Source organism: Pundamilia nyererei, unplaced genomic scaffold (genome assembly GCF_000239375.1).
Source record: "Pundamilia nyererei isolate P.nyererei 1_Seehausen unplaced genomic scaffold, PunNye1.0 scaffold00003, whole genome shotgun sequence".
Taxonomy (NCBI): domain Eukaryota; kingdom Metazoa; phylum Chordata; class Actinopteri; order Cichliformes; family Cichlidae; genus Pundamilia; species Pundamilia nyererei.
The window spans coordinates 1,648,192-1,676,063 of record NW_005187404.1 but is presented as its reverse complement, the minus strand read 5'-3'; the positions used below and the strand labels follow the sequence as shown (position 1 = coordinate 1,676,063).

The window sequence follows — 27,872 nt, the reverse complement described above, 5'->3', positions numbered from 1 at the left end:
AAAACGAAAGGCAGCCAACATCCAAAGAGCAGCTTTAAATGTTCTTTAAACAGCCTGAACCACTCCTAGAAGTCCATCTGTTTGCACAGGAAGTGCAAAGAGATGGAGCGTCTTAATGAAATCAACGGGTAAGACCCAGTCCAAGACAGATTACACCTTGAAATGATGCCTTTATTAAGAGGAAGAATAAGTCATTCATTGTACTCCATGAACAAATTGCATTAATAGTCTTCCTGTGAAATCTGTTTATTAAAGGTGTAGTACGAAAAAACATTAAGCAAAATGTCATAAAGCGACTGTATTCAGAAACCTCCCCATAAACAAAAACAAAATCATGACTGGCAAAAAAAATGTTTTAAGTCAACTCCAAAAAAAAAAAAAAAGACTTTAATACTGAAAGAAGGTAACACAGAACAACAATAAAAAGTCTTCCCAATATGAGAAATCACATTAATTTGCATTAAGTACTTTTGGTTACTTGTACTTGGCAAAAAAAAAGAAAAAGAAAAAGAAAAAAGTACCAAATTGTGACATATGGCAAGACAATGCAGTTAATGTGTATAAAAAGAAAAAAGAAAAAAAGGAAATAGCTCAAATTTAAATAAACTCTTTGCCACTGAACGATCACCAAGAAGTTCAGGCAATTTCTTAATCACATATTTACACCTATTCACTAGAATACAACACAAACCTAATAGAAACAAAAGAAGAAGAAATGTAAGGGGAAAAGAAGTTCATTTGGCTCATATCAACTCACAATACAGTCAAGCATTAAGTATATGGATTTACAAAGGAGTGCTGTAGTCAAAAAGTCTAAACTTGGATTAGTTTTTGTCCCAGTAAATGTGCTTGGACATCTGCCAACCTGGAATTGCTTCTTGTCCTTACCTTAGCTCAAAAGAGACAAAATAAACCAAAAAAACAAAAACAAAAAACTGCATGTCTGAGACTACAGTAAACTTAGTTGACCCCTGAGTTTCTAATGCAAAACTAGTGTATGAAATACCTCATTACAGTGTATCTTAGTGCAAGCCAGCAGTATGCTTGATTAAACAGAGGTATATTAGATTAGCACCCAAGCTGACAAGATTCCCCAGAATAGCCTCTGCCAAACCTTTTGCTGGCAAAAATCACCACACGCAGTATGGGAAGTGATGTTTTGCTCTTCATCCTTGTGAAAACCAGCAGTTCAAATGCTTGAGTTTGTATTACATCTATAAACATGGTTTTTGTTGTTTTTTTAAATTTTCCTTTAATCTTTTTTCATAGAAAATATAAATATCCCTGAATGAAAGATTCACAGCATTTTTCTCTCGAGGACTCCAGTGCTACTACCGTAAGGTGGCCAATCAAGTGTCTTAAGCTCTCCAGTTAACGTCCGGCTTCGTCTTCCCTCTAAAGCCTGTAACCTCCAGCAGCTATGTCCTTCATTCGCTGTCGTTGTACTTAACCGTCCGTTTCCCACGGTTTCGGGTGTTCACCCGCGTCTTCCTCCGCGGTTTGCTGTACGACTCGTCGCTGTCCTTCTCTTCCGAGGCGGACCTCTGGCGGCGCTGCCTAAGCTGGCGACTGGCAGTCCTTTCGCCGATCCCCGACCGTGTGCGGCATCTCTTTGGACTGCTGTGGGACCCTGAGCTGGCAAAAGAGTTTTCAGAGGCTGAAGACGACTGCTCGCTTTCTGAGTCCGAGCTGTGTTTGCTGCTGCTGTAGCTTTCTTTTCGTTTGCGTTTGGGCTGCCTCGCGCTTTCCTTTCCCCTTGTCGAACGGCCAAGATGTTCCTCATCCTCCTCTTCCTTCTCCTCTTCCTCCTCACTAGAATCAGAGTGGGAAGAGGTGTCCTGCTCATTGCCGTTACCACGCTTGGCGTCCTTTTTGGCGCACTTTGAGGGGCCTGACTTGCTGTTTTTGTTGCTCTTGGATACTGGCTCTTTCTCTCTGTCCTCATCCCCATCATCAGAGTCTGAGGTGTAAATACATTTTCTCTTGGAAGACACACAATTCCTGGTTTCACTCGGGGAAGTCCTGTTAGACACTCTTGTGTTATAACTGTCTTCTCTAGATTCTCTCGCTGTTCTGTTGCCAGTTCTCTGCCTGCCCGGCTTCGCAGAAGCAGAGTCTTCCTCAGAGAATGAGTTGTCACTGATGTATTTCTTTTTCGGCAGGGCTCGGAGGCTCAGCCGCCTTTTCGGCGCATTTTCCGAATTATCCGACTCCTGGTCCGAGGAGCCAGTAGAGCGTTTCCTCCTTGACTTCCTCTTGGGTTTGTACTCTTGCTCCGAGCTCTGCGAAGCCGAGGAGTCGCCGCGAGGCCGTTTGCATATGGTCCTGTTCCTCGTCAGCCTTTTCGTCCTCGTTTCAAAGTCGGACTCATCGCTGGAGCGTTTGCTTTCCGCATCCTGCTCGTCACCTTTTTTCAGCCTTTTCTTGCGTGGGCTGGATCTCTTTGGAGAATCACAGAGTTCATCTGATTCCGCACCATCCAGTTTATGAGCTGAGGCAGATTTTTGTTTGTCTTGGCTTTTTGACGGAGAAACTTTGCTTTTTTTCTTCGGGTCTTTGTGAACTGCTTCCTCCACATTTCTTCCATTTTGGTGTGGCCGTTTGTCCTCTTCGTCTGAGCTTACGGGAGGTTTGTGTCGTGTGTTGAGGGGGCGGATGTCTTTCGTCTCCTCTTCCTCCTCGCTTGTACTCCTACTTTTTCTCACTGGGGCAGCTGCCGTGCTCCTTGACGGTTTCTGAGACCGAGGTGGCTGCTGTTCCTCCTCCTCCGCTTCTCCAGAGCTCTCTCCGGAAGTTTCCTCCTGCTCAGAGTTGCTCTTGGGCGTGTGATGTTTTGCACTGTGTCCATTCACACGGGACAAAGTACCTGTCAGGAAGGAATAAAACATCGAGCTGTTTAGGGCAACTTCCACGGCAGCATTAGCACAGTCTAAAAATGCGACTGATGAGGACATTTCTCACCATTTTTCTTAATCTTGGCAGCTTGTTTGGAGTTCTTTGTGTTTCCATTCTGCTTACTCTGGGAGAACGATGAGGTATCGCTGTCATTGCCATCCTCCTCATCCTTAAACTCACTTCCTGATTCCTTTGTATTTTGGGAAGCTAAAAGATGAAGGAAGAGAACATAACTGAGTAAAAATCTTTGTCTGAATAATATTCACAGACTTTTAAAGAGTAATTAATACCTGCTGCTGACTCTTCGTCTGATTCTGAGCTGCTCTTGAGCACCGCCGTGCGTTTGCTGACCCGGACAGTGTGGCGAAGGCGGCTGCTGCTCCTCCTCGGCTTCTCCTCCTCCTCCTGGTAGTCTTCATCAGACGCTTCAAGGAGCTTCATCTTATTCACGGCTGCCCGAGCAGTCTTTCTTTTTAGCAACCCGCGAACTGTCACTTCCTCCCTGTCGGAGCCTTGAGACTTGGCCCTGTCAGAGTCGCAGCGGGGACGCCTCTCCCTGCGAGACGACCTGCTGCTGTGACCGTTCATCTCCGCTCTGCACTCTGAAAACAAGCCGTTCACAAAGGTCTGTGAGCACACTTGGCGCTGGGTTTTTGTATCTCACGGGGTCAGAGACTGAAGGCAGTGAACTTGTGTTACCTGCACGTTTTCTGTCCCCAGCAGCGCTGTTTCTGGTCCGCCGTGTACTCCTGCTGGGATAGCGACGATCTGAAGTGGACGACGCCTCTCCATCCTCTCCCTCTTCACCCTCACTGTCAAATTCCTCCTCCTCTTCATCATCTTCTTCCTCTTCTTCACTGTCGCTCTCAGCAACTAGCAACAATATATCCAAGGATATTTTATTCAATTACATTTTGTTTGTGTAGCATCTAATCACAACAACAGTCGCCCCAAGGGGCACAATTGTAATGTAATTTTCAATAAACAAATAAAATATAAGAGTGAAACATTTATGGATAAATACTTCAGTCCTAACCTTTTTTCCTCTGCTTCGCACGGTTCCTTCTTGTTACTCTTGCTTTAGGTCTACGTTGATGATTCTCCTCCTCCGAGTCACTCACCTCGCTCTCACTGTCAGACTCTGAGATTTAAACAAATAAATAAGAATTTAATTAGTTTATTATAGTAGTAGTAGTAACAGTGCATTTAAAATTAAAGAAACGGGCACTAGACTAGGCCCAGTTTTATATTGCATCATTGCACAATACTGGTCTCAAGGTGCATCGATGACCAACACTTAGGGGTGGAAGTGAGTCATGCTAGCATGGTGTGTTGAGGACCATCACAAAGTATAGTTTTATCCTGCAGTGGATGGTGTACAGATCACAAAAACTAAACACTATCAAAGCCCAACCCATCCTGCAGCAACAGCAGCAAAGGCAACGATGCCATCTCTTATGCTACAACAGCCCTCATATCAAAATGTGTGGAAAACAATAGTTTTTCATTAACGTAAATCAAATGTTTCTATGGGGTCTAATTAACGTCCCCGGCAGTTTCAGTAAAAAGGACTAGATGTTACAGTCCCGTATCAGCGACTGTAACATCTAGTGGTCATAAAATTCCCCGCCCCCCCTTTTATCCCACAAACATCAAAATTCTTTAAAAAAAAAAAAATTTTATATTTAATTTACTCCTTTAATTAAGCAAACACCAAGAATATGATGAATAAACACATTTTATCAAAGTCCTAAAATAAGAGATGGGGTTTTATTTTATTTTTAAAATGCCAAGGGATCAAAATGATCCTCTTTGAGGTCTTAAAACCAGAAGAAACTCTTTGGGGAAAAATAGAAAAAAATCCAAAAATGTTAAATCCAAATATCATCATCATGGCTCAAAATCCATTGTGATGGTAACAAATGACCTCTGGGGTGCTCTGATGTCTGTACCTGATGTTGATGAAGCACCTTTAGAGCCGGAGTCGTCCTCTGAGGAGCTGTGACCTGAGCTGCTGCTTCGACTCCTCCTGGCTCTCTCAGGAGCAGACACTTTGGCTGAGGTAGTTTTGGTCACTGACACGGACTCCACTTTTTCCTGAGTTTTGACTGCAGCCTTCTTTTGACTGGGGGGGAAAAAAAGGGGAAAGAAACTCTTCAACTCAGACCGATAACGTGCAAATGAAAAGTGAAACGTTTCAGGCGAGCTGCAGCACTCAGACCTGGTGTCGGGGTGGTCCTGCTGTTGCTGCAGTATCTTCTTGCGAAACCTCTGACTGCGGCGGAGCCTATTGCTGCTTTTGACAGCGGTTTTGTACTCTGATATGATTGTTCTTATTCGCTCCTCAAAGAAGGCAGAGAGCCGTAAGGTCATACTGTAAATCTGAAAACAGAGCAAAAGAAGATTGAGCGGGCGAGCCAAAATGTAAAATCGCTAATAAGCTCAGAGAATGTGAACATCCCCTCCCTACCTTGGAGCGTTTGTTGGGTGTGTAAGCTTTAGCATTGGCAAATATTAAGCGTGTGTCTTTGCACAGCTCTGTGGGGTTTTCATAGCGATCTTCCTCCAGGGTCCTTTTCACCGTGCCAAAGTCCATGGGTGTGTCAATGATGTCGTGGTAGTCCTGGGCAAGCACAAAACAAAGGGACTTCAACGCACAACTGAAAACAGCATCTGCTCATAGCGTGGCCTGTAGTGTGCCGTGATAACATACTGGATAGTTCTGAGGATCCACAGGTTGCCTGAACGGCTCCGAGTCCTCACACTCCAATATGTAGTTGAGCAGACTCTTGCACTGTTCCTTCCAGGCATCTCTGTCTGGCAGCACTTCTACAGAGCGCTGCAAATATCAGGGAGAAACAACTCAATGACATGAGGCACAACCTAACAAATCCCCCCTTTTGTTAGCTTTTATTAAAATGAATGTAAAGAGTGTTTCATCATCCCCTTGTCAGTTTTTTTTTGTTTTTTGTAATCTTGAAATGTCAAACAGTTTTTACAGATATGCCGATCACCCATCCAATGCATCTACCTGACGCAGTCTGTGTCCAGCAGATGTTCCTGGCGCTTCGGTGTCTTCTTCCTGTAGTCAGCAATCACATTTGAATTATTTGACTGTGACCTTTAATCAGACAACTGCAATGACAATTACATTTTCACACAACGGGATCACAGATTCACAGCGACGTTCACCACGATCACAGGAATGGAAGCGACTACAGCTCAAATAACCACTAGTGATAAACTTTCAGTTGCGCGACTGAAGAGACTACCAGTGAGAGTGAAGGATACTGCTGATTGACATATGACCTGTTAGGTAAATGCATTACAGGATCCCCTAGGCAACCAGATCCTGAAATTTCCACAAGCGAACAGCTGGCAGATGTTCTACAAGCGAGTTGCTTCCAGCATGTTTGTTGTTTTAGATTCCTTTTCATTGGGGAAGCCTTCGAAATTCCCTTTAATGACAACCTCAAACTTCCAGCCAGAGTCACGAGGAACACTGTTTAGGATCAGACACGTTACACAGGGATCACATACTCTGATAGCTGCCAGACACCTTGTACCTCAAGGCGTTTTTCCACATCTACAGTTTGTTTACGCTGGTCTGAATCCGCTGATGAGTTCATGAATCACACTTCCTCCTGTGATTTAATTTCTTTTCATACAGTTAAAACTCCAAGTGAATCAAACTGCATCACTACAAACCACACGAGATGACTGAGTCTGCTTATTGGCCAGATACATCTAGGGTGGGAGTAATAAATGGAAATACAGAGAGAAGGTGCTGCACTCCTATGTGTCAGGCAAAACTGTCCCCTGCACATCTGCTACTCTGCTTTATCTCAGGATGCAAAGCTTATGGGAAGCCATTTATTTCCAGTATACACCAGCTAGTAGGGTCAAACAGACTCCATCACAACCTCACAATAAATGACCTGATCTGGAGGTCTGGAACTGCATCAAGATCACCTCCTACAGAGGGTCTCGGTATGTTTTGGTGTGCACAACAGTGTTTATTCATACAGTGTATCTGTATGAATAAACTGCACTAAAACAGAGGGGGCTGGCTGTGGCTCAGGAGGTAGAGCGGGTTCCCTAAATACTCTGGTCTGCATGTCAAAATATCTTTAGCAAAAATACCAAATCCTAATTTTTTGGAGTGTGCAAATGTTAAAATAGGTTCATAGGTACAGAAAAAAAAGCATTATTGGATAAATGAGACTTGTAGCAAGAAGTGCTTCGATTGCTCATATTATAAAAACACTAAGTACAGTTTTACTTGAAATTAAACTCAGGGTGCGAGTTCTGGTGTTTTAATTGCAAAGGACAGTCATACCAACTTTTGGTTGAATTTTTAAAAGATTCTTTTGAATTTCTTTTAAAAATTATTTACTTTTAACAAACTTTTTTACAGCAGTACATGAAAAAACAAAAACAAACCCACCAACTACAAAGACTACTTGTTAAATGGTTCAGACTTACCTCATCGTCATCATCCATTTCTTCCACTTCATTGTAGATCTCCATGATATCTGTGCAGCTTGGATTACTGAGAAAGTGAGAAAATGTGTCAGCAAGAAATACAATTAGAAATTCTGCGCTTACAGTTCGTGCATCATCACAAGGTCTACGAACAAACAAGTCCAGAAACACATACTTGACAAATTTCTGGAGGACGTTGGTGATGATTTTTGCAGAGTGGGCAATCTTGCTCCTTGGCTCATTGAAAGTGCGGGCGTTATGTGCAATATACCTGGCATCCCAAATTAATGCTGAGAGGCGTCTGTGGATTACCAAAGCGGAGCAAATGAAACGCAACATTACACACCACTTCTCACTTCTTTGCATTTCATGAACACGTTTTAAGGACAAATCTGGGCCAAAAGTTGAGGAGAAGATTGGTAGAAACTGACCTGTAGAATCTGTTAATGAGCCGCAGTCTGATGGTGCCCAGATCTGTGGGATAGGCGATCACGGTGCAGTAGCTGGGATACTGGACCAAGTCCACGGGACCAGAGAACGGAGCTGCAATCTCTGTGGCACAAACACGGAAAGAACGAGTGTAAAGATCAGGCAGATGTGAGCAAATGACAACGACGACAACATGTCAGTAAACATGAAGGAGAGAATACGTGGGTGAAATCAAACAAACTGGAAGACAAAGAACATCCATTTATGCATACACACCGACAGTGATGAGCTGATCGATGCTAGCGATGAGTCGTTCACACTCCTCATCCCTACTCCTCTCACCCCACTCGCCTGGCAGAGGCTTGTACATCAGCTCCCTCATCTCCTCTGCGGTCACAGGTATACCACCTCCCTCTGTGTCCGGCTGTGGGGCTGCACAACAAAGACAAACCCTTTCAATACACCCTGACACCTATTAACCAAACTCTGCGAAATTACTAAACCACAGTAAGCTAGTAAACAGCCTTTAGTACCATCATCCTGAATAGGTTCCACATCCCAAGGACTGAGTTTCTCAGTTTCACCATTATCCCACCTGGTAGAAACACAAGAAGGCTGTTAGCAACCAACCAAACAATGCTGGACAAAGCCCGGCTGAACCACTGAATACTATAGGAAGATTTATATAGATTTATTTATGCCTCATCACCTCTAATGCTGTCTCAATCAACCCCAGTATAGTCCCTTAGAAATTTCACATCACTCACTGCTGTCTGGCAGCATCTACAATATCCAGCTTTTGATAGTTAAAATATCTGAAGAATTTTACTTTGTCCCCACAAAGTGTGTGTTTCTTACTTGACTTTGAAGCACTGGAAGAGACTGTCTGGGTACTGCGGCTGGTAGGGCTCCTGGCAGATGATGGTCCCAAACCACCAGGCATCATCTATCACCGAGCGAAACCTGTCGTCTGTGACAAGGAGAATACGATCAAACTCAGGTGTTTGAGGGAGAGAAAAAAAAAAGGAAGCCTGGCACCCATCTGTGAGGGTGACCGCACGGATGAATCATTGGAAACAGCATGTATGTGAACAACAACACCTTTCCCCCTCTCACATCACCAAAATAGCAATGCAGGGAAAGAAAGAAAAACATCAACCAGCAATATCAAACTGGAATAAATCTTCTCAAACTTCTTAGTCTGTCTATATATCCCTGCAGAACGCATTAAACAGATCAGCAGAGGACATTTCTAACAGGCAGTTTTGGCTTTGCTTACTTGGTTGCCAGTTTCTTCGAAGCGCCTCATCATAACACTGCCTCAGCACCAAGAAATCAATCACATCTGGCATGTCGTGATATCTGCAGGGACACAAGAAAGAGGAAAAACTGTCACTTTGACAAGAAGGTACAAAAATCCCTTCAAGACTTGGTGGTGAAGCTGATGCTGGAAACACTAACAAATACTACAGTAAGAAAAGCCTTTCCAAAAAAGACCAGGATCATCAAAATTATGTGGACAGTATTTTTACATTTCACACATTTTCTTTTCCTTCATGATGTGTCAAATTCAAATACTGACCCAACGAGCGGGTGGTAATGTGATTAAGAAGAGCAGACACTTGATGTGCTTTATCGTAGAGAGGAATGTCACCAATGGACAGAGCTGCTTACTTGATAGAAAATGACTTGTCTGTGATTTTGCCGGTGCCGTGGTCAATGAGCGTCAGCTTCAGGCAACAAAGTGTTGGCGGGCAAACTTCATATTTGATTCCAGTGATCTTCACAAACTCTTGGTCCTACAAAAACACACAGCAGGATTCCTACTTAATCTGCAGTTACATATTACCACTGAAAATAGTAACTGACACATGCAGACTGGAGAACTTAAGCAGGAATTAGCATTTTATGTATTCCTCCGAACTCATCATCAACTGGGAAATTTTTATGATCTTTATTTTGTTTGTTCCTCGTCTTACCCGGAGCTCCATTCTCTTCCAGGGCTGCTTTTCTAAATTGATGTCGTACAGCTCACTCCGACTTACAGCTTCAACGTAGGCCTCGTGTCCCTGCCGAAAGTAGATCACCTGAAAGACAAATCGTGCAGATGGTTAGAGGGAATGTTTGTACATAGGTGTATAAACCCTGTACAGCCTGAATATGAAATAACTGCTAAATAAAGAAATTAGAAAGAAAACTTAAATTAAATCGATTTGGATAGATGACTTCATTTGTAGCATTTTTGCTACATCCAGCATTTTGTGCAAGTGTTACATGTGTCTCATGCAATCATGTTTTCAGGGGGTGCAACTTTGACACTTGTTAAGGTGAACCTTACCAACGTTAAAGTTAAAGCAGTGCATGACACTGTCTCTGGAAAGTGCCTGTATGCGTTTGGTGATGCAGAAAATGTATACTTGCTTTATACTTAATTCCAAGTATGGAATAAAGCTGGAAAGTCTCTTTTACACTGCTTTTTACATTAGAAATAAGCAGCAGTACTGAGAGCACAATCTGCAATGAAATAATTAACTAAATCAAAATGCTTATTTAACCGTTCTCGGGCCATAAATGACCAAAATAACAATTTTCTGTAGCATTAATCTTGTCTTATTTGCAACAGTGTTGCATTTTATTGTTATATTTTAGACTAGATTCTAGATTTTAAGCACCATTGTATTATCATCATCTGATGACGTTCCCGATCGGAGCAGAGAGTCATGTGACATGTGCAACATCCTTTATATGAGAGTGTACACAAAAAAAAAGAAAAAAAAGAGAATGATGACGGCCGTATCAGGGTAGGGTTTAAGGTTTTGTGGAGCCAGCTTACACAAAGCCTGGCTGGGTTGAACCTCCCTCAGTCTACCCCTCTGGGTTGACATGAGCATCATTTCTTGATTTTACAACTATGACTACAAGTATAAGGCTGCCAACTAAAACCACAAGAAGTAAATGTACTTGTCCTTTTAATTTAAGGAAAAAAAACCCCCCAAAAGACAAAAAACCTTGAAGGATTTAGCTCTGCCAGACCAAATCGCGATCTTGTACTTTTAGGCTAGAAGACCTATTTATGGTGTTCAGCCAAAACCCAAGACTACATTTAATTTAGCCACTATACATTTCATGCCCCAAACAGTCTTCATTTCCTTCCACACCGTGTGCTTACTATTAAATATTGCTGCAATAAAATGAAGTATACTTACTAAGTACAAGTATTGGTTTGTTGATAAAAAAAAAAGTTTAAAAATAAACTTGACTGGTTGTTTTGTGGTGATGAAGGCATTTGACCTTATCCAGGGTTAAAGCTTAAACAAATTTATTGCAGAATTGTTCAAATAAACAGCACTAAGCAGAAATGTCGGCTACTGCAATCTCATAAATGAGAGAGTATGATTTTTCTTTTCCAATTAGGCATTAGGCTGATGACCCTCTTACCTCATCACCCATTTGGGGAACAAAAGGAGACTTCCTGGGAATGACATCAGTGATCCACGGTGATGGTCTGAACTCATTGGACACTTCCCTGTTAATGGATGGTCTGGGCTTTGGACGCTGATTGAAGCACCAACATGTAAAACATTAAACAAGTTAATATGAGATATTTTCAAATATTTCACACTCGTCATTCTGTCTAAGCAGTTATTAATCAGATTCACAAAGAGAAAAAGATAAATGAGGATTAAGGAACCTTACCCGAGGAAACTTGTTCTTTGCCTTCTTTGCCTTCTCTTTGCCTTTCTTTTTAGGTCTTTCCTCCTCATCACTTTGCTGCTTTTCCTCCTCTTCCTCGTTCTCTTCCTCCTCCTCTTCAGAGCTGCTGAGTCTGCGTCTTACTCGTTTCCGTGATGACAGTGGAGTTGAGGGCTGCAGATTTATACCAGCGTCTGCCGTCCAGTCAGAGTATTCGCTGGATGTATGGCTGTCCAATCAAAAGCAGGTGTGATTACCACAAAAAGCTACACACCTAATTACACAAATATTGCTACTGTAGATATTTTTTTGATACAGGAAATGTTTGGTTACCAGGGAAAGCCTGTTTCTCTGAAAAGTGACTGATGGGGAAAATAATGCCCTTTGACCCTGATCTATAAAAAGTATATTCACCTTGAGCTGTCAGTTTTCCACTCTTCCTCATCATTGGAGGAATCTAGGTCACTACCATCCAGCTCATTGTCCTGGAGAGATGAAAAAAAAGAAAGAATTACACACAATTAAGAAGGGGGGGGGGGACTTGTAAAGAGCGCTTTCATCAAGAGGAGAGTGCATCACCTCTGAGTGCATCTCCGAACTTGCCGTCTCCTCTCCCTCTTCACACGATTCGTCGATGTATTCCAATGCATCTCCACGGCTGTGCGCTCGCTTCGCGGTGGAAGGCTCATCGTCTGAATCATCCTGGGGGGACAGATGGGAATGATTCAGCATCGGTGAAAATAAAGCTGTACTAGGACACTCAATATACAGCGTGCCTTTTGTTCTTCGATCCTTTAGCAATCTTTTTTTTTTTTTTTTTTTTTTTTTTTTTTTTTTAAACTGCAGCATTCCCTTGCAAATTGGTAAAAGTTTACTAAATGCTGTGAAAATTTAAAACCATCTTCACTGGGTGGAAAAACAGGAAACCTACTCGACAGCTGCTGTACATAATGCGCCTCTTCTTTACATTGTACTGAACCACCTCCTCGTCTCCTCTGGCTACTCGAACGTCCTCCTGGTCCCTGAAAAATATAATTCACGTCAAAATAAGCACCCAGAAAAATGCTAGAAAACCTCACTGATGACCAAGTTTAGACATGACTTTCTGTTCATGTCATTCCCAGTGCTTCCCACGAGGAACTGGCCCTTCGTTAGCAATCTATATATTTCAGACCAAAGGACTGAGTAAACCTGTTAGGTTTTCTGAATCGACAGACCTGATTAACACAAAAATGTATTTTTTTCATTATTGACCCAAATTAATTACACATTGGAATCTACTGAATAAATCTGCATAGCCAGAACATTATGAACATCTTTATCCAGCATGAAGCAAAACAGATACGATCCACTCAGGATCTCTGAAGGTGCCCTGTGGCGTCTTGTAAGGAGGCCGTGGCACCAAATCTTTTTAAGCCCAGTAAGCTGTAAGCCCCATCATGCTGTCCCCGTTTATACAGTTGATTAGCAAAAAATACTACTGGGATTGAAAAACCTAAAGGAATTGCCATTTCTGAGATGCTCGTTATCTGCCCTTACCTTTCCCTGTTGTCAAACTATACTAATCTTTAACCTGCCCATCTGACTTACAGCCAACATACCTACTACAAGAAGTGACTCTTCACTCTACATCAAAACATCCCACACGTCGTTGTTATTGGACGATCAACAACATTCACTACATCTGCAATAGATTCCAATCTTTTAAAATTGGTTTCCATTTATTTATAAACTATAAAAATCTTTCCCATAAACAATGACACATCTTGGCACATATTGTACCTGTAGCTGCTATGTGGAAGTTCGGGTACCACCACCCTGCGTCTCCAGGCCTGCAGGTCTCTCTCAGTGGCCATCTGGCTGCGAGGAGCGTTCTGGTGCATCTGTCGTACGCCCTCCACTTGTCCACTGCGGCGAAGACCCACATTAGGGGGTGACTGCACATCTGCTCGGTCGTTCACGGACACTGAAGTGAAAAATACTCGCTGTCAGCAAATACTTTAAGTCTTTTCTGGATATTCTGAGAAATTCTAAGGTCTACTAAAACCAATCCAGTGCAGCAGTGATGGTGTACTGATACCTCTTCGCGGTGTGCTTGGTGCTGGAGCCAACACAGAGCCTTGGGCCTCGGCTGGCCCTTCGGGTACTGCTCCCGTCTCAGGCTGGTTCTGTCTGTCTTGTTGCTCTTGAAGCTGTCGGATGGCCTCGTCCAGAAGGCTGCTGCGTCTGACTGCAACCTCCTCGGGTTCTGCAGTCTGCTGGCTGATGACCTGCTCTACCACCTCACCATCACCTGAAGATGTGATACATGTCAAACACCATCAAGTTTGATATGTTTAGCTGTAAATACAGTTCAGATGGTCTTAAATCGAGACAATAAAACAGTGAAAATGGGTCTGTGACATTTAAAAGTATATAATCTTCCATTAAGGTAATGGACTAATTGCAGCAGAATTATGGTCTTACTGGTGGCTACATATCCCAGCTGAGGTACCAGGTGCTCTGCAGCAATGTTCTCCCGCCCTGGGACAAGTCGCTGGTACCTAAAAATCAAGGAAAAATGTCGAATTCAAAGATAGTCGAGGGAAAACCATTTTAACTTTGTCATGCTGCTCTCAGGCAATCAGAACCTCTGATTTAACATTCAAACATCTGAACTTTTGGGCAATAAACGAAGACTGTAATGCTGCATAATGAAAACAAGGTGACGTCTACCGTGGGGGGTGAGGGTTTCCATCCACATCCACTAAAAACGGTGGTGGCATAAGATGGGGAGCCTGCTGTGTCTGTTCGTCCAGCACAAAGCCGTTGGCATCCCGGATCAGCGGTCTGTAGTCTGTGTGGAAGAACACCTGATCTGGAAGCTGCGTGGAGATCAGGAGAAGCAAGAAATAAGTAAATGTCTTCACTTTGCTCACAAAACGTAAAATTTCAACCATTTTCTCGATCTCCAAAATGCAACAGTTCTTCTTGCCTTTTCATAGGGCTTGGAACTGCCGAAGCCAAAGATGAGCAGATGGCCATGGGAGTCCGTGCAGGCGAAACGCTGACCATCGGGAGTGAATTTGCAGTCAAAAACAGCTCCGTGACCCTGGCCTTCAATCTGGATGAAAAACCACAAAATAGAAGAAACTTGTCAGAAAATGAGAATTTTTAACAGCAGCACAAATCCTTCCCTCACAGTAACTGGGAAAGACTAATGATGTTGTATTTCCTTCTCTCACTTTGCACAAAAAATACCACAAAAAAAAAAAAAAAGTATCCAAATAGAAGAAATCCTGCTTTCAGGGTTAACTTTATGCACACTGCTTTTAATCATAATCATGCTACTGCCCTAATTTAGTGTCCATCAGAATAAAAACATTATAACCACATCTGCCCAGCAGTTATAGATCATTCGTTGTCACATGTGTGAGTCAGTGTTCTCCCGCTGTTATAGGATGTAAAGGAGGAAAGAATCTGGCTCACTTGCCTCTTACTGTGTGCAGAGATGCACCTTGGCCAAAACAACTACACTGTTCCTTCAGTCCCTCACAATTAAGTGTTATAGCAAATGAATCACACTCTGAGCGCATCATGTTATCGCTCCATCCCGCCGGGGTTAACAACTTTCCGCTGTGCACCATCCTATAAAAGCCAACTTCAGGCAGTGCTGTGTCAGCGTACCATGTTGAAGTAATGCTGTGTGTTTGTGCCTCGCAGCAGGTCCCATATGAACACGTTCCCATCGTGGCCAGCAGACAGGATGATCCTGGGGTCAAAAGGGTGAGGTTCGAGGACAAAAACCTCTGCCTCGTGGCCCTGAAAAACAAGAACACTCGAGTTGATCTCTGGTTTAAAATGAGAATCTGTGGCAGTTACATCATAGTCAGTATTAATATGAGCTCTGCAGCAGAACGCAGCACAATTACTTTAAGGATATGTAGCAGCTGTCCTGTGTAGGAGTTCCACACTTTGAGGAGATGGTTGTTAACAGCCGTGATGACTGTATTGTCATGGCGATCCCACGCTACCATGGTGACTTTGGGTTTGAAGTAGCTTTCCTCTTCACTCATTGGCTCAACACTGAGAGAGAAAAATAACAAACGAACATCAAATAACAAATTATTCATAATACTAAAAAAGTTATATGGAAACGAATTTATAAAGTCCCTTTGACACATCTCGTGATGACACTGTAATCACAGAAATCCAGATTTTAATTCTAACACAAAGTACCAGATTATTATCACTAAATTCTTGTGAAAGGCAGGCTTTGGCACATGAGAGGTTTGTAGTCATTTCCAAGACAAAAAGGCTGGTTGATAAACAGAATGTTTTTTAAAAGATATTTGAAAAACACATGCAGAGATATTTTTTTAAAAAAAGAAAAAAAAGATGAATATAAATATGCTACTTTCAGCTGCTCCCTTATTCACACGGGGTTGCCACAGCGGGTAGCTCCGCATGTTTGATTTGGCAGATTTTACTCCGGATGCCCTTCCCGGCACAACACCAAAGGGATTTGTGTCTCCTCCCGGAATTAAAGCTGGGGAGCGTTCACTTGTTAAGCAAATGTGTTTGAGATGAATGCAATTACCTGGAAATCATTTGACCACCCCCCAACCCCCAAATTTAACTGAAAATAGCACAAACATCACATTGAGTTTTTAAACTGAAAACAACCGTTATTGACAGAGGCAACAAAAGCCTGGGGAAAAAAGTGTGATGAGTTAATTTTGCAGAATTAAGTAGTGTTATGCCTCACCATTATGTGGGCAAACGGTTTGATTTAAAATTAACACACTGCAGTTTTATGATGAGAAACACTAGAGGATTTATTCAGCTATCGTTAGAAGATTCAGAGAATCCGGAGATCCTGTGTACAGAAGGAACGAGGGAACACTTCTGAGAAATGTCATCAGTGCACACAGGTTTGTTGCTGCATTTGCAAGTGCAAGATAAAAACCAAACACGCAAAGCAGAGCTCTGACCCCAGCGCTCATGACACTAAAGGAGAGTACACGGCACAGGGAACTTGCCTGAATTCTGTCTTTATTTACATTTTACACGGCATTGGAACACTTTGGTAAACAGGAGCTGTACATTTTAAATATATGCTCATGTTTTCATATACATATAAATTCTGCATGACTGAATTTTGGAAGCAGACCTAGTTTAGCACGGAACAATCTGTCCAGAGGAATGCTCTGCTGGCAAACCGAGAACACCATGTATACCTAGAGGTATGAGTCTCATTCAGGTAAGTCCTTGCTTATTTTAATAAAACAATGCCAACCCACATTCTGCATTTACTGGTAATTCAATGCATGCGGCTTTCTTTCTTCTAGTGACTGCTGAAATTAAAAGTTCATTTTAACGCTTTAAAATAAATCCATAAATAGGCGCCTGAAAGTGTTGAAAAGTGGCTTCTTTTAGGCAGACTTTGATTTTACGCAGCTAATTTTTTGCCAGTGCAAGAACTGTGCTTTAAATTATATACATACCGGTATGTACAGCGAAACACAGCCTGAATGTTTGAAAGCCTCCCCAGTTTGATACTGAACATGCGTTAACTGGCAGATAAAAACAAACATAAGATCTGTCCTCCATTTCCACTGGTTACTCTCCAGGAATAACTAGCCTATAGTAAGGAAGTGAAGCTATACACAACCTAAGACAACACAAAGCCTAATCCTGGGGACACAATACAACTGAACCAGACAAACTTATTCATAAAACAACCCTGTAATTACAAAAAAATACATCAATCAGTATTACCCCTCAGCAAACAAGTTCTTTCAGTGGTATGTATAATTATATACATAAAGAAAACCTTTGTTGGCGACTTGCTTTCCAAACAGATGACCGAGCCAATACAAGCCGACAACTGAACAAATAAGTATTTGAGCAAACGGTTTCCTCAGCTGCCGTCAGCACCTGGTTTACTTGGACATGCTCCGACAGCTCCTCCGAGCAGCTTAGGCAGCAAACGCTTCCTTTTCGTTCAGCAAATCGGGCACTTTTTATTCCAAATGAGAATCTAGCTCATTCTGTGCTATTACAGAACCAAAATCAAGAAGGCATCTTCACCAAGATAAGACCCACTTTTGTCCGCGCTGGTTCACAAGAGCAAAGACTTACCCTGGAATAGTGGCAGACATGTTCAGCAGGATGCACCTCCACTGCTGCCGCTGGTGGAGCTTCCAGATCCGTGCTGTTCCATCTCGACTTCCACTCACAAACCTGGCACGGGACAGCGACAAACACCAGGCACCATCACTTTACACACCATCCCACTCAGTTAAACGTGTACTCTGAATACTGCAATACTTGATATAATTTTTTAAATAATAATAGAATGAGCTTTTATCATACCTTTCACCTGAGTGGCAAAATTGGATGCTATCAACTTTGTCCTAGAAACCAGAGACATGTAAAAGGATCATCAGGATCAAAAGGAGAAGAACAACAAATTCTTACATCAAATTTGCATTTGCAGCTCAAAGTTCTGCCAATAAAACCTTTGTAAGGATAAAGTTTTGCTCTTCAGATGATGCTTACCGTGTGCTCATGGAGCTCTGATATCTTTTCTGGGCTCCCACTTCCCAAGTAATATATTCGGATGACATCATCAGTACTTCCTGTTGCTAAAAACATCCCACCTGGAAAAAAGTTGGTAACGTGAAATGGCGTGTTGCACTTAATTTATTTTATTTAACCTTTATTTATACAGGTAGTCCCATGGAGACTCACCGTCTCATTCACAAGAGACCTGTTCCAGACAACCATTAAAATTACAACAATAAAATAACTAAATAATTCTTTAGTTAGACACATGAAGTAGCACAGAGGTCATTAAAAACTAGCAGCTCTTTATTGATTGCTTTGGCTCTAGACTTTGTTTACAGGATGGTGGAGGAGACGGTGGAGAAATGGCAGGAAAAGGGACTCAACATATAAATGTCTGGTTACCTGGACTGAATGAGGAGCACACGGTCTGAACACCTGGCCTTGGCCGCTCTGTAAATTTGTGCGGTCGATCGCTGGGAGTAAAGAAGAAAACATCACTGATTTCATCCAAAATAGAACACGTGACTGAATTCGGAGCAGACGCTAAAGAAATGATGTTTTCGTTTTTATATTTCATGTCTACCTTTTGCCCTGTCCTTCAACATAAACTGACAGTCAAACTTACATCTAAACCAACCAGCATCTCAACATTTTGGATGACAGACGAGATTACAGCCGGGTCGGATGTCACGCTGCCATTGTTTTGGTCAGATAAGAGACAACAACATACTTGCATATCAGTTAAACAGGCGTTCAAGGTTTAGAATACAACTAAACTTAGCACAAAAACAGAAGGAGATCTGTGTGTGGTGGGTAATATCTTTGTTGTAACAATGCCTCCTCTCATAAATCTTACACCACTGGAAAGCCTGCTTATTCCCCCTTTAATGTTGCATTTGTGGGTTGAGCATCAAGGCCAAACAGCTTATTCTGCTGTTGACTATTGTTTGGTGTTGTTTACTGTATTACATGATTGAAGTCTGAAGAAACAAGATATATTGGAAATTTAACTCTTTATTTATTTAACAAACAGGGACCCCTGTAGCATGTGGAAGGTGACAGGTACAACAACCTGGCACCACTTTCTCGTACTAATCACCAACTTGGTCACACACTGCTGTGGGATCTCATTCTTCAACCAGCAATTGTTGCACATCAACCAGTGTGGTTGTGTTGGTCACTCTGGTATGAACAGCACACCCAAAATGATACCAAAAATCTTCAGTGGGATTGAGGTCAGGACTAAGGGCAGGCATTTCCATCCTCTCTACTCAAAAATTCTGTTAGTCTGCAATAAATCCCAATGTGTGGGGCGAGCACCACCTTGGAGGATAGTTTGGTCCTAAAAAGCGCAGATGTGGGATTGCCGCTGCATGCAGAAACGTATCTTATCTGCACCGAGATTGCCTCCAGTGATGACAAGCCCCGGTGAGGGAGATGCCGCCCCACATCATCACACTGCCTTCACCAAAAGCTGTTAACCTATCGTTGCTGCAATCAGCAATTGCATTCTCCACATCCTCTCCACACTTTGACCCCACAAACGATCCACCTGCCGCAGGCAGAATCTCAATTCATCGCTGAACACACCATTCCTCCACATGTTCTCTGACATCAACCATTATATGTAAATTGCCCTTCAACTTGGAGATGGTACTAGGTACTCCAAATAATGCTGCATCTTGGTTTGTGGAACACCAGCTTGAAGTTTCCAGATTAGTGAAATGTAGCATGTCTGGAGCAGACACCAACCGACTGCTGTAGCAGGGTCCCTGCTCACAGGTGCTGCCAATCAGACACCTGATTGGCAGCACCTGTGTTACCAGAAGTTCAAAACAAGAATAAGCTGTTTAGCATTGGCAGAAAACATCTGACAAGTTATTCATGAGCGCAACCCACCTACTCAACTCTGCTGTTCAACCCAAAAATGTGGCACCACTTAACTAAAAGGAAATAATCAACGTTCCCAGTGGTATAAGATTTATTGCCAAGAAGCATTGTTAAAAAGAAATAATCAAAGAAACAAATTTTCTTATTTATATGCTTTCTATCTGAGCTTCTTTAAGACAAGGCAGACGCCAGTATAAAGGATGATGTAATGGCAATACACCAGCAGCCAACACTGGGAGTTAAAAACCTTTTAAGCCCAATGTGACTTGTTTTCCAGTTACGCCTTAGGCCCTACTGCTAATTTCCATTAGAATAATAATTTCTAATGGATGACTATTCCCACTCCTATGTACAAGGCGTTGCACAGCTTAGCATTGTTTGTGCCTCGGTGGAAGCGACACACACACAGAAACTAAACTGTTTTGTACTTTAATACATTTATAATAGTTTTATTTTTTTCTTCTTTAGCAGTCTTAGTTTACTGCTCCAGCTGAACTGTGTTCAACAGCATTTCATCAATGGATTACGCATCTGATTTGGGATGAATGCTTTGACAGAATATTTGCCACCAACATTTTGAGGTTAATTGGTGATTCTAAATTACCCATTCGCACTCAGATTAACACCCGTCTCTTAGTCCTGAGACAGGCTGGCGACCATCCAGGGTGTGCCCTGCCTCTCGTCTTGTGGCAGTTGTGATATGCTCTATCAAGTGTTCAATAAGCATGTGGTTTGACAACCATTAATATAGTTTCCGCGTTTTTCCAAAGAGCAGCCGCAGAGGCAGAGACCACCCTCACTACTGTCTGACGCACACCCAGTCATTTTGTTCTAGAAACAGGCCTGAAATATTACAGAAACCTCTCGGTTCAGAACGGAGCTATGAGGGTTACTCCTGGGAGGCTTTCAAGGGGTAACGAGTTAACTTACAGCACTCACCTAAAGTTTATGCTGTTGGCATCCCACTGCCAGAAGCAGACAGTAGCATCAGTTCCAGTGGACAGCATGTAACGTTTGGAGCCCTTGGCAAACGGTGAAAACTGAAACCACAAGAAAAACCACCCATCAGACCCCACTCCAGCCAGTGAGTCAGTCTATGTAGACCGAAACCTGCATTTCACAGAGAAAGGTGAATATTAACCTTTTCTCCACCTGTACAGGCCAAGACAAAATCTTGATCTTGAGCCAACGATTAAGAAGGACGAGGTTAAATTTTATTTTCTGGTGTGCACCAACAATGATTTTCAGACTGACTGGACCAGAAATGCTCTTACTGGCTTCAGGACATCTTTAAGTGAAAGGAAAAACAGGCGACAGAGCACCACGGAAAATGACTCTAAACAGTAAATACGTTCCCAGTATCACGCAGTACTGTTTCTACACATAGCTATGGGGTGAAGAGGAGCTGAAGTAAAGAGAAGACCAAATGAACCATGAGGGAACATATCTTTCACATAAAACCAGAACTTGTACAGTTTCATTTCAGTCAATCAGGGAGTTTCTGTGCCATTAAAAACAGTTGCATGGCAGGTAAACTTAACTCACTGAAATAAAAAATGCTTTTATAGTGAAAGAAGGTGGCAAGAGAACTGTAGAAAAGTAAAGATTATGACCGGTGTTTTACCCAGAACATTTTCTTCATGAATCGGCCAGCACTAATATTTACAACTGTGTGATTTTAGAGTGCCACTACACAACATTCACACATGAGAAAAATCTAAAGAAATTAATGAAATCAGTTTATCATTTACTTTGGAAAAGCATGCACATGCTCATATTTAACTTCAATGAACATTTAAAGCCAGCAGTGCATTTTGCAACACTGAAGATACAGCCATCTTGTTTGAATACACTTTACTGAACTGTTGGTGGACGAAACTAAAATGGATTTTGTGCTTATGTTAAATTCTGGCCATGGAGAAAGGACTGTTTAAATTATTAAGTACTGTGAGAGAAAAACAAAGGATAAAAGAATGGGCTAAACCTACTAGCAACGAATGTTGATGCACAAAATCTGGTGCACTGCCAGAGCGATCCAGGTGCAACTTACGCTCTGCAGTTTCTGTTCCAGGACGTGACTACACAGCCATAAATCGGTCTATTTCTGACAACAATCGTTTAGGTCACAGAGTGTAACAAGAGAATCTCACACCAAACCAAAAGATACAGTCACACCGTGATTCCCTGAGGATTTTGTCTTCAAATAAAGCACTGGATGAACCCACGTTTAAAACAAACAGCATAATATAAAGACTGAAGCTCCTTTACCTGAAGGGAGGTAATGGATCCACTGTGTCCCTGCAGCACAGCTACGGGGGCACAGGTACGAAGGCACCACACACGGATGGTTTTGTCACAGCTTCCTGCAGCAATTAGCGTATTCTCATAGTTAACTGCCAAGTCTGTGATCTCTGCAGAGTGTCCTCGCAGCGTTGAATGAAGCCTTCCATCAAACGAAGACCAAATCTTCACCAAGCAGTCATCTGAGCCCTTAAAAACAAAAACAAGAGCATATGCTTTAGTATACCTGTATGAGAAGAAGAATCTGGGGTACACAGTTAAGGTGGGCACAAGCAACTTAACACTCTAATATTAACAATGCATGTACAGTGGGTGCAATCTGAGTGCTCTTTCATGCAGAAAAACGCTGATTATTATTCTTACAAAGTAGGTGTTTAATTCTGAGAAGAGTGACAAGCTCCAACTTACTGTAAAGATCCTGAGACCAGTGCGATCAAATGCAATACAGTACACTGCAGACAGATGCCCCAGGATCCGCCTATGTAGACGCATGTGCTCATAGTTGCTGACAGGACAGATGGAGCTGAAGCGTTGCGCTCCGGTCAGCTCTCTCCCTCGATGCACCTTCACTGTTGGCAGCATGCAATCAGAAAAATAGTAGTAAACAGAGTTGTAAATAAACTACAAATACAGTAAGGCAGAAGCAGAGGGTGATGAACACAAAGGAAAATATAAGCCTTTAGATACATCACCAAATAAAAGTCAGGTTTCAGTTTGTCTCACCAGCTTTCACCTTTCCTTTTTTACATTTTTTATTTCAGTTTCATAGGCTTTATTTACACAAACACAGCTTGAAATTAAACTCCATTTCCCAATTCAAAACTGATTCGTAAACAAGAAGAAAATCACTTCCTTTCTTAAATCTGCTCCATCTGGTTTTTATATGTTGCTAGGGGAAACAAACTATGAGAAACAAGAAGTTCTCCATAAGGGTGTTTTTTTTTCCCTTCTTTTTCGCTTTAAGGTCTTAGAGCTTTAAAAATTTAAGGACAGATTTTAGATGACAATTTATACAAATGTAACTTGGTAAAGAGTTACTTCACTAGTATTTTTGATGTGTGTGTTGTTTGTCCTGAGGAAGGAATGGGATTTACAAGGTTGTTTATGACAGCATAAAAGAAATAGATGGCCCAGCTCCAGGATCAAACAGGAATAATCAGAAATGCACCGAACTGCATGAGTAAAATGATAATTCCACTTAAACGTTTAAAAATGGCGACTTGTGATTAACAGCTCGTTACATCATGGCAAACAATGTGGCGGGGTGTAAGCCTGTCAAGCAAAAGAAAATTAAATGCTGTATTTAGGGCTGCAGCAATCAATTATTTTTAGTAATTAAGTAATCATCAATTAATCGAGTAATCAGATAAGAAATACTTTAGTCTTATTAATGGGCAATAATAAGGTCTTTCAAAATAAACTGCTCATTGTAATTTCTAAAAATGAAACCAATTATTTAAAAGTTTAACTACACACAACATCCGTCATAAAACAAAAATCTACACCCTGTGATTGTTTTTACGTCCAATATTAAAATGTAATTTTTTAAAGAAAACATTCTTTAATTGAAAAATATAAATACTCTCAAGTACTCTCTTTCAGAGTTTTATTTCCTGGATGAGGTAGATTTGTTGTGTTTTCATGTTTATGAGTTTTTGTGCATGTGTGTGTTTCTGCGTGTGAAGTCAAGCGAAGAGTGGGTTTGTGCCTGTAAGCCTTTAAAGAAGAATGTGGTGGCTGCAACGAAGACAAGCGAGCATGTCAGCATTCTGAAGTTTGCACTGTGCTTTGATGGAAAGTTTCTGAGCTGCTCAAAACAGATGTTATGATGGTGTAGATGCAGATGGTGTTACTCTATAATTATAATAATAATAATAATAATTATTATTATTATTATTATTATTCAGTGCCCAGAGTTTTAGTGGCCCACGTACATTTTTATTGGCTTGCGAAAAAGCTTGCATTTTTTTAATTTTTAAATTGTAAAGCAATTTATGAACACAATATTTTATATTATTTCACCTTCAATCTGAAAAATGTTACAAAAGCCTTGAAATTAATGTGATCTAGTAAACCTCATGCCCCACTTTAGACTCACCCCTGTTTGCTGCAGGTATCGCTTCAATATAAAATAGGGCAGCTAGCGTCAGCCTTCAACAAGCTGTATAATTTAAATCTAAACACAACACACTATCAGACTAGGTTATCAGCTCATCTGCATGTTTTAATACAATTTCTGGAGGATTATTGCAGATTTTTCGCTGTGTAAAACAGTGGCGAATGGAGCAGCTACAGTTTGCTTTTCTTCGAGTCGGGGTTTGTTATTTAGATGCTTTTAGGAAAGTGTCCTGCTCACTTTTTCCAAGTAACGGAATTAATGTTGATCACAGGAACAGCGCTGCTGTTTTGGATGCTAGAAACACGTTTTCTTTCACTCTACCTGAGCTCAGCGTCTCGGTAACGACGCCACATTAAACTATGTCAGCATCATCATTACTGCTGCTGTTTTCTTACCAGTTTTTTGTTTAAAACTGGGGACTGTGTGGGCTTAATGTTTTCAGACTCTGTATTCATTCACTGCTCCTAAACATATTTCTATTTCATGTCTATTTGTCATCACAAATGCCGGTGGAACTCTTGCATTTCCACGGTGACAATGGTGCACTACAGAGCCAATGTATTAAACAAAGCATTGAAACAAACTATTTGTGTCAAGAACTTTTTATTATCAAATTACTCGAAGAATTGTTGCAGCCTGAGCTGTATTAAACTTACACTGAGCCAGTTATTAATGTGTGCATATCATTGATCCATTTCACTTCACACCAATGAGAAGTATACAGAGGAAGGTCAGGCCTACCTAGCTGTGGAGGTTTCTTGCAGTTCAAAGGCCTCTCTGGTGGTCTGCCCCGGTGAAGGGCTGCATATGATGAAGCTTTAAACCTCTCGCTGTCACAGTCTGAAAATCAACACCAAAAGTTCACAGAACAATTCTGCTGATTGCGAGTAGTAGTACTATTTGACACAGACACTGTCAGTTATGGTGTACATACAGACCAGTATACCATCCAAACCTTTATAATAATGGGATCTAAATATGTTTCTGAGTAACGTCCACCACACACAAAGTTCTTGAAGACTGCTCACCTTTTGCAGTCCTAAGCATGGACTGCTTTCCAGATCCCAGGAGAGAATGAACACCTGGGACACATGATGGCACCTCTTTATCAAGAAGTGGTCCAATCTGCTTACATATCTGTAGCAAGTGGTTTGGTGCAATATGTCTGTTGGCTGCAACCTATCAGTGCAAGCAAACAAACAAATAACATAAAATAAATCATTGTATGGACATGACAGTGAAAACAGACCACTTATAAAACCATTTAAAAATGAATAGCCAGTAATTCTGATAACCAGTAAATAAAGTAAATGTATGTTAAACAGATGGACAAACAGGGAGAAAGATAGGTTTCTGAACTCCTATTCTCACAGGCGTGGCTTATTTTTATCGACCAATCACAGCGCATCTCGAAAGCGAACTAACGCAGAGACAGCGCATCTCGGCTTCTGATTGGCCAGTGAAGCCGTCTCGACCAAGAGAGAAGCCAAACTACCCACCCTATCTGCGGTACAACAGTCGGGCTAAATAATATCAAACTCAGTGTTTAAATGCCGTTTTTTCTGCACCACACAACACTTCACAGTAAGAAATGTAGCCACTGAGAGCGAGTTTTGACCTTGTGCAAAGCCACAAGTCGACGATTTCCAACAGTAACCCAGCAAGAAAAAAGAACAAAGACCGTAAACAAGAACGGAGCGTGGCCGCACGGTCCCCCGTCACAAGACAATAACAACCGCCGATAGTGCATAACAACAGACACGAAGTTAAAGCTTACCACATCTTCATATGTTCTCGGGTGCTCATTTCCAAGCCAGTCCAATCTCCCGGGTAAGAGCTGTCGAAAAGAGAGTTTGGTAAAGCGAAGTCAGAACAGAAAACGCCAGCAGCTCCACATCAAGCTAGTAAAAAAACCGGGTGATGTCAAAGGAGTAACGGGGTATTAAAAGTCGACTGAGTGAAACAAGTTTATGCCCGGACTCAGTCAACACCAACGGGTAGCAGCTAGTTAGCTGTTAAAGGCAAAGACAGCTGGGATACATACCTGATATTCCTCCAGCTCGTTCGCAAGGACCTGCAGAGGATTAAAAAACACACGATTCAGATGAGAATGTCTCCATCAACTCAACTCATTATCAAGTGGCTAGCCAACTATTTTGAAATACAACAGTGTGAGAGTCAAAGCACGCCAGCTCACCTCAGCCGCTCTCCGACATGGACCCGTTGTGAGAAAACGCGATATCAAGTAATAGAGCTCTGAAATGAACGGGGAGAACATTTAACAGCCGGAAAAGCAAATGGGATATCAATTATAACACGAGCGACACCGTTGTAATATTAAGCTTTTCAACTGGCTTTACTTCAACGGCTTACCCGACTCAAGGAGCGAAATGTTCCGATTTTTGGCCATTGAAACGGCCGTGATTTGGAGAGTTGAAACAAATTTTCCGCTAACTTTATGGCTACAGAGAATATGATATATTTATTTAATTTCAGTTACACAGCTCTGGCCCCCTCCACGGTTGCTCCCGCTTTCTATTCAGCCTGTTTGCAGTCGCCATTGGAAGGATGAGGCCTCAGCGATACGGCTTACTTCCGCCAAAGCGGAGTAACACAGGAAAAAGGGGGTGGGGAGGAGCACTCGCTCAACAAAAGACAAAAGTATACGTTCGCGTGTTGGTTAGGTACACGGCAGGTTCGGAGTGCAACGTCAGGTATTGATACGACTCCCCGACCACGTGTCGATAACAAGTCATTTAAGAAAAAAATACACACGATCAATCCATCGCGCGCCCCCTTTTTTTAGCGACCAAGGTCGTGAGTTCTGCACATGACGTCATAGATAATGGTCGCAAAATTGCCTTATCGACCTCCTGATAAATGCGTTTTACCGGTTTTCCGAAATTATCAGTGATGAGCCCTAATAATATTGCCATCCTCGGCTCTAGTACGCTGTATAAATATATATAGAAATCTGTATTTCATGCTTTTTATCTAAAGTGCAGGCTATTTTTTATTGGTGGGTTATTATGAAATATACTTGCACTTATATTCTTTGTGAATTGTATAAAATTGACAGCTTTTACCAAAGAATTTGCCATTTGATTGCACATTTACGACACTAAAATTAACTGTTAAATTACATTGTTATGTAATCTTTGAAGCAATAATAATATTCTATTGATTGTTCCTTATGCAAAATACATGTTTTGTTTTGTTTTTCCCCTCTTGGGCCCATAGACAGGATATATTGGGCATGCGGTCAGGATTAAATAAACACGAAAAATGATGTATTACAAATCTGAGAATCAAAACTCATTCTTGACTTGAGCAACAGATACCGGAAGGTCATTTCAATTGCTGAAAAAGCAAATAAAAATATCCAAAGATACATAAAGAAATTTTTTTTTTTTTAAAGTTAAAAGAAAAGAAAAAATATGCATGGCATTTTTCGCATTTTTATTTTATTTTCAGTACTGGTTAATTGTGTCTTATACCTTTTAAAATT

The 27,872-nt window shown here is 41.6% G+C and overlaps 1 protein-coding gene across 1 annotated transcript; it reads right to left on the bottom strand.

Annotated features, from left to right (window-relative positions):
• Positions 1-163: 163 nt before the first annotated feature.
• Positions 164-27,178, bottom strand: brwd1 (bromodomain and WD repeat domain containing 1). Its single transcript, XM_005720595.1, has 44 exons — positions 26,738-27,178; positions 26,562-26,620; positions 26,409-26,438; positions 26,142-26,201; positions 25,393-25,543; positions 25,106-25,204; positions 22,654-22,814; positions 22,213-22,434; positions 20,884-20,984; positions 18,457-18,527; positions 18,046-18,146; positions 17,860-17,900; positions 17,626-17,727; positions 15,414-15,567; positions 15,169-15,303; positions 14,477-14,605; positions 14,218-14,366; positions 13,969-14,045; positions 13,583-13,795; positions 13,285-13,468; positions 12,434-12,524; positions 12,082-12,204; positions 11,917-11,987; positions 11,506-11,731; positions 11,248-11,364; positions 9,789-9,896; positions 9,484-9,608; positions 9,089-9,171; positions 8,668-8,779; positions 8,343-8,404; positions 8,086-8,241; positions 7,812-7,932; positions 7,556-7,681; positions 7,381-7,447; positions 5,927-5,977; positions 5,609-5,734; positions 5,366-5,518; positions 5,117-5,277; positions 4,848-5,020; positions 3,932-4,036; positions 3,595-3,768; positions 3,186-3,497; positions 2,962-3,102; positions 164-2,866 (listed from the first exon to the last, which is right to left on the bottom strand). Exons 1-44 carry the CDS (start codon positions 26,772-26,774, stop codon positions 1,428-1,430), a joined length of 6,699 nt encoding a protein of 2,232 aa, XP_005720652.1. The 5' UTR covers positions 26,775-27,178; the 3' UTR covers positions 164-1,427.
• Positions 27,179-27,872: the final 694 nt, after the last annotated feature.

Excerpts from the sequence above, each read along its gene's own strand:
- brwd1 (XM_005720595.1), bottom strand. The coding sequence starts at position 26,774 with ATGGCCAAAAATCGGAACATTTCGCTCCTTGAGTCGG. Across the intron at positions 5,978-7,380 it reads AAATGGATGATGACGATGAG|GAAGAAGACACCGAAGCGCC; the intron begins GTAAGTCTGAAC and ends TGCTGACTACAG. Across the intron at positions 5,519-5,608 it reads TGGATCCTCAGAACTATCCA|GACTACCACGACATCATTGA; the intron begins GTATGTTATCAC and ends GTGCTTGCCCAG.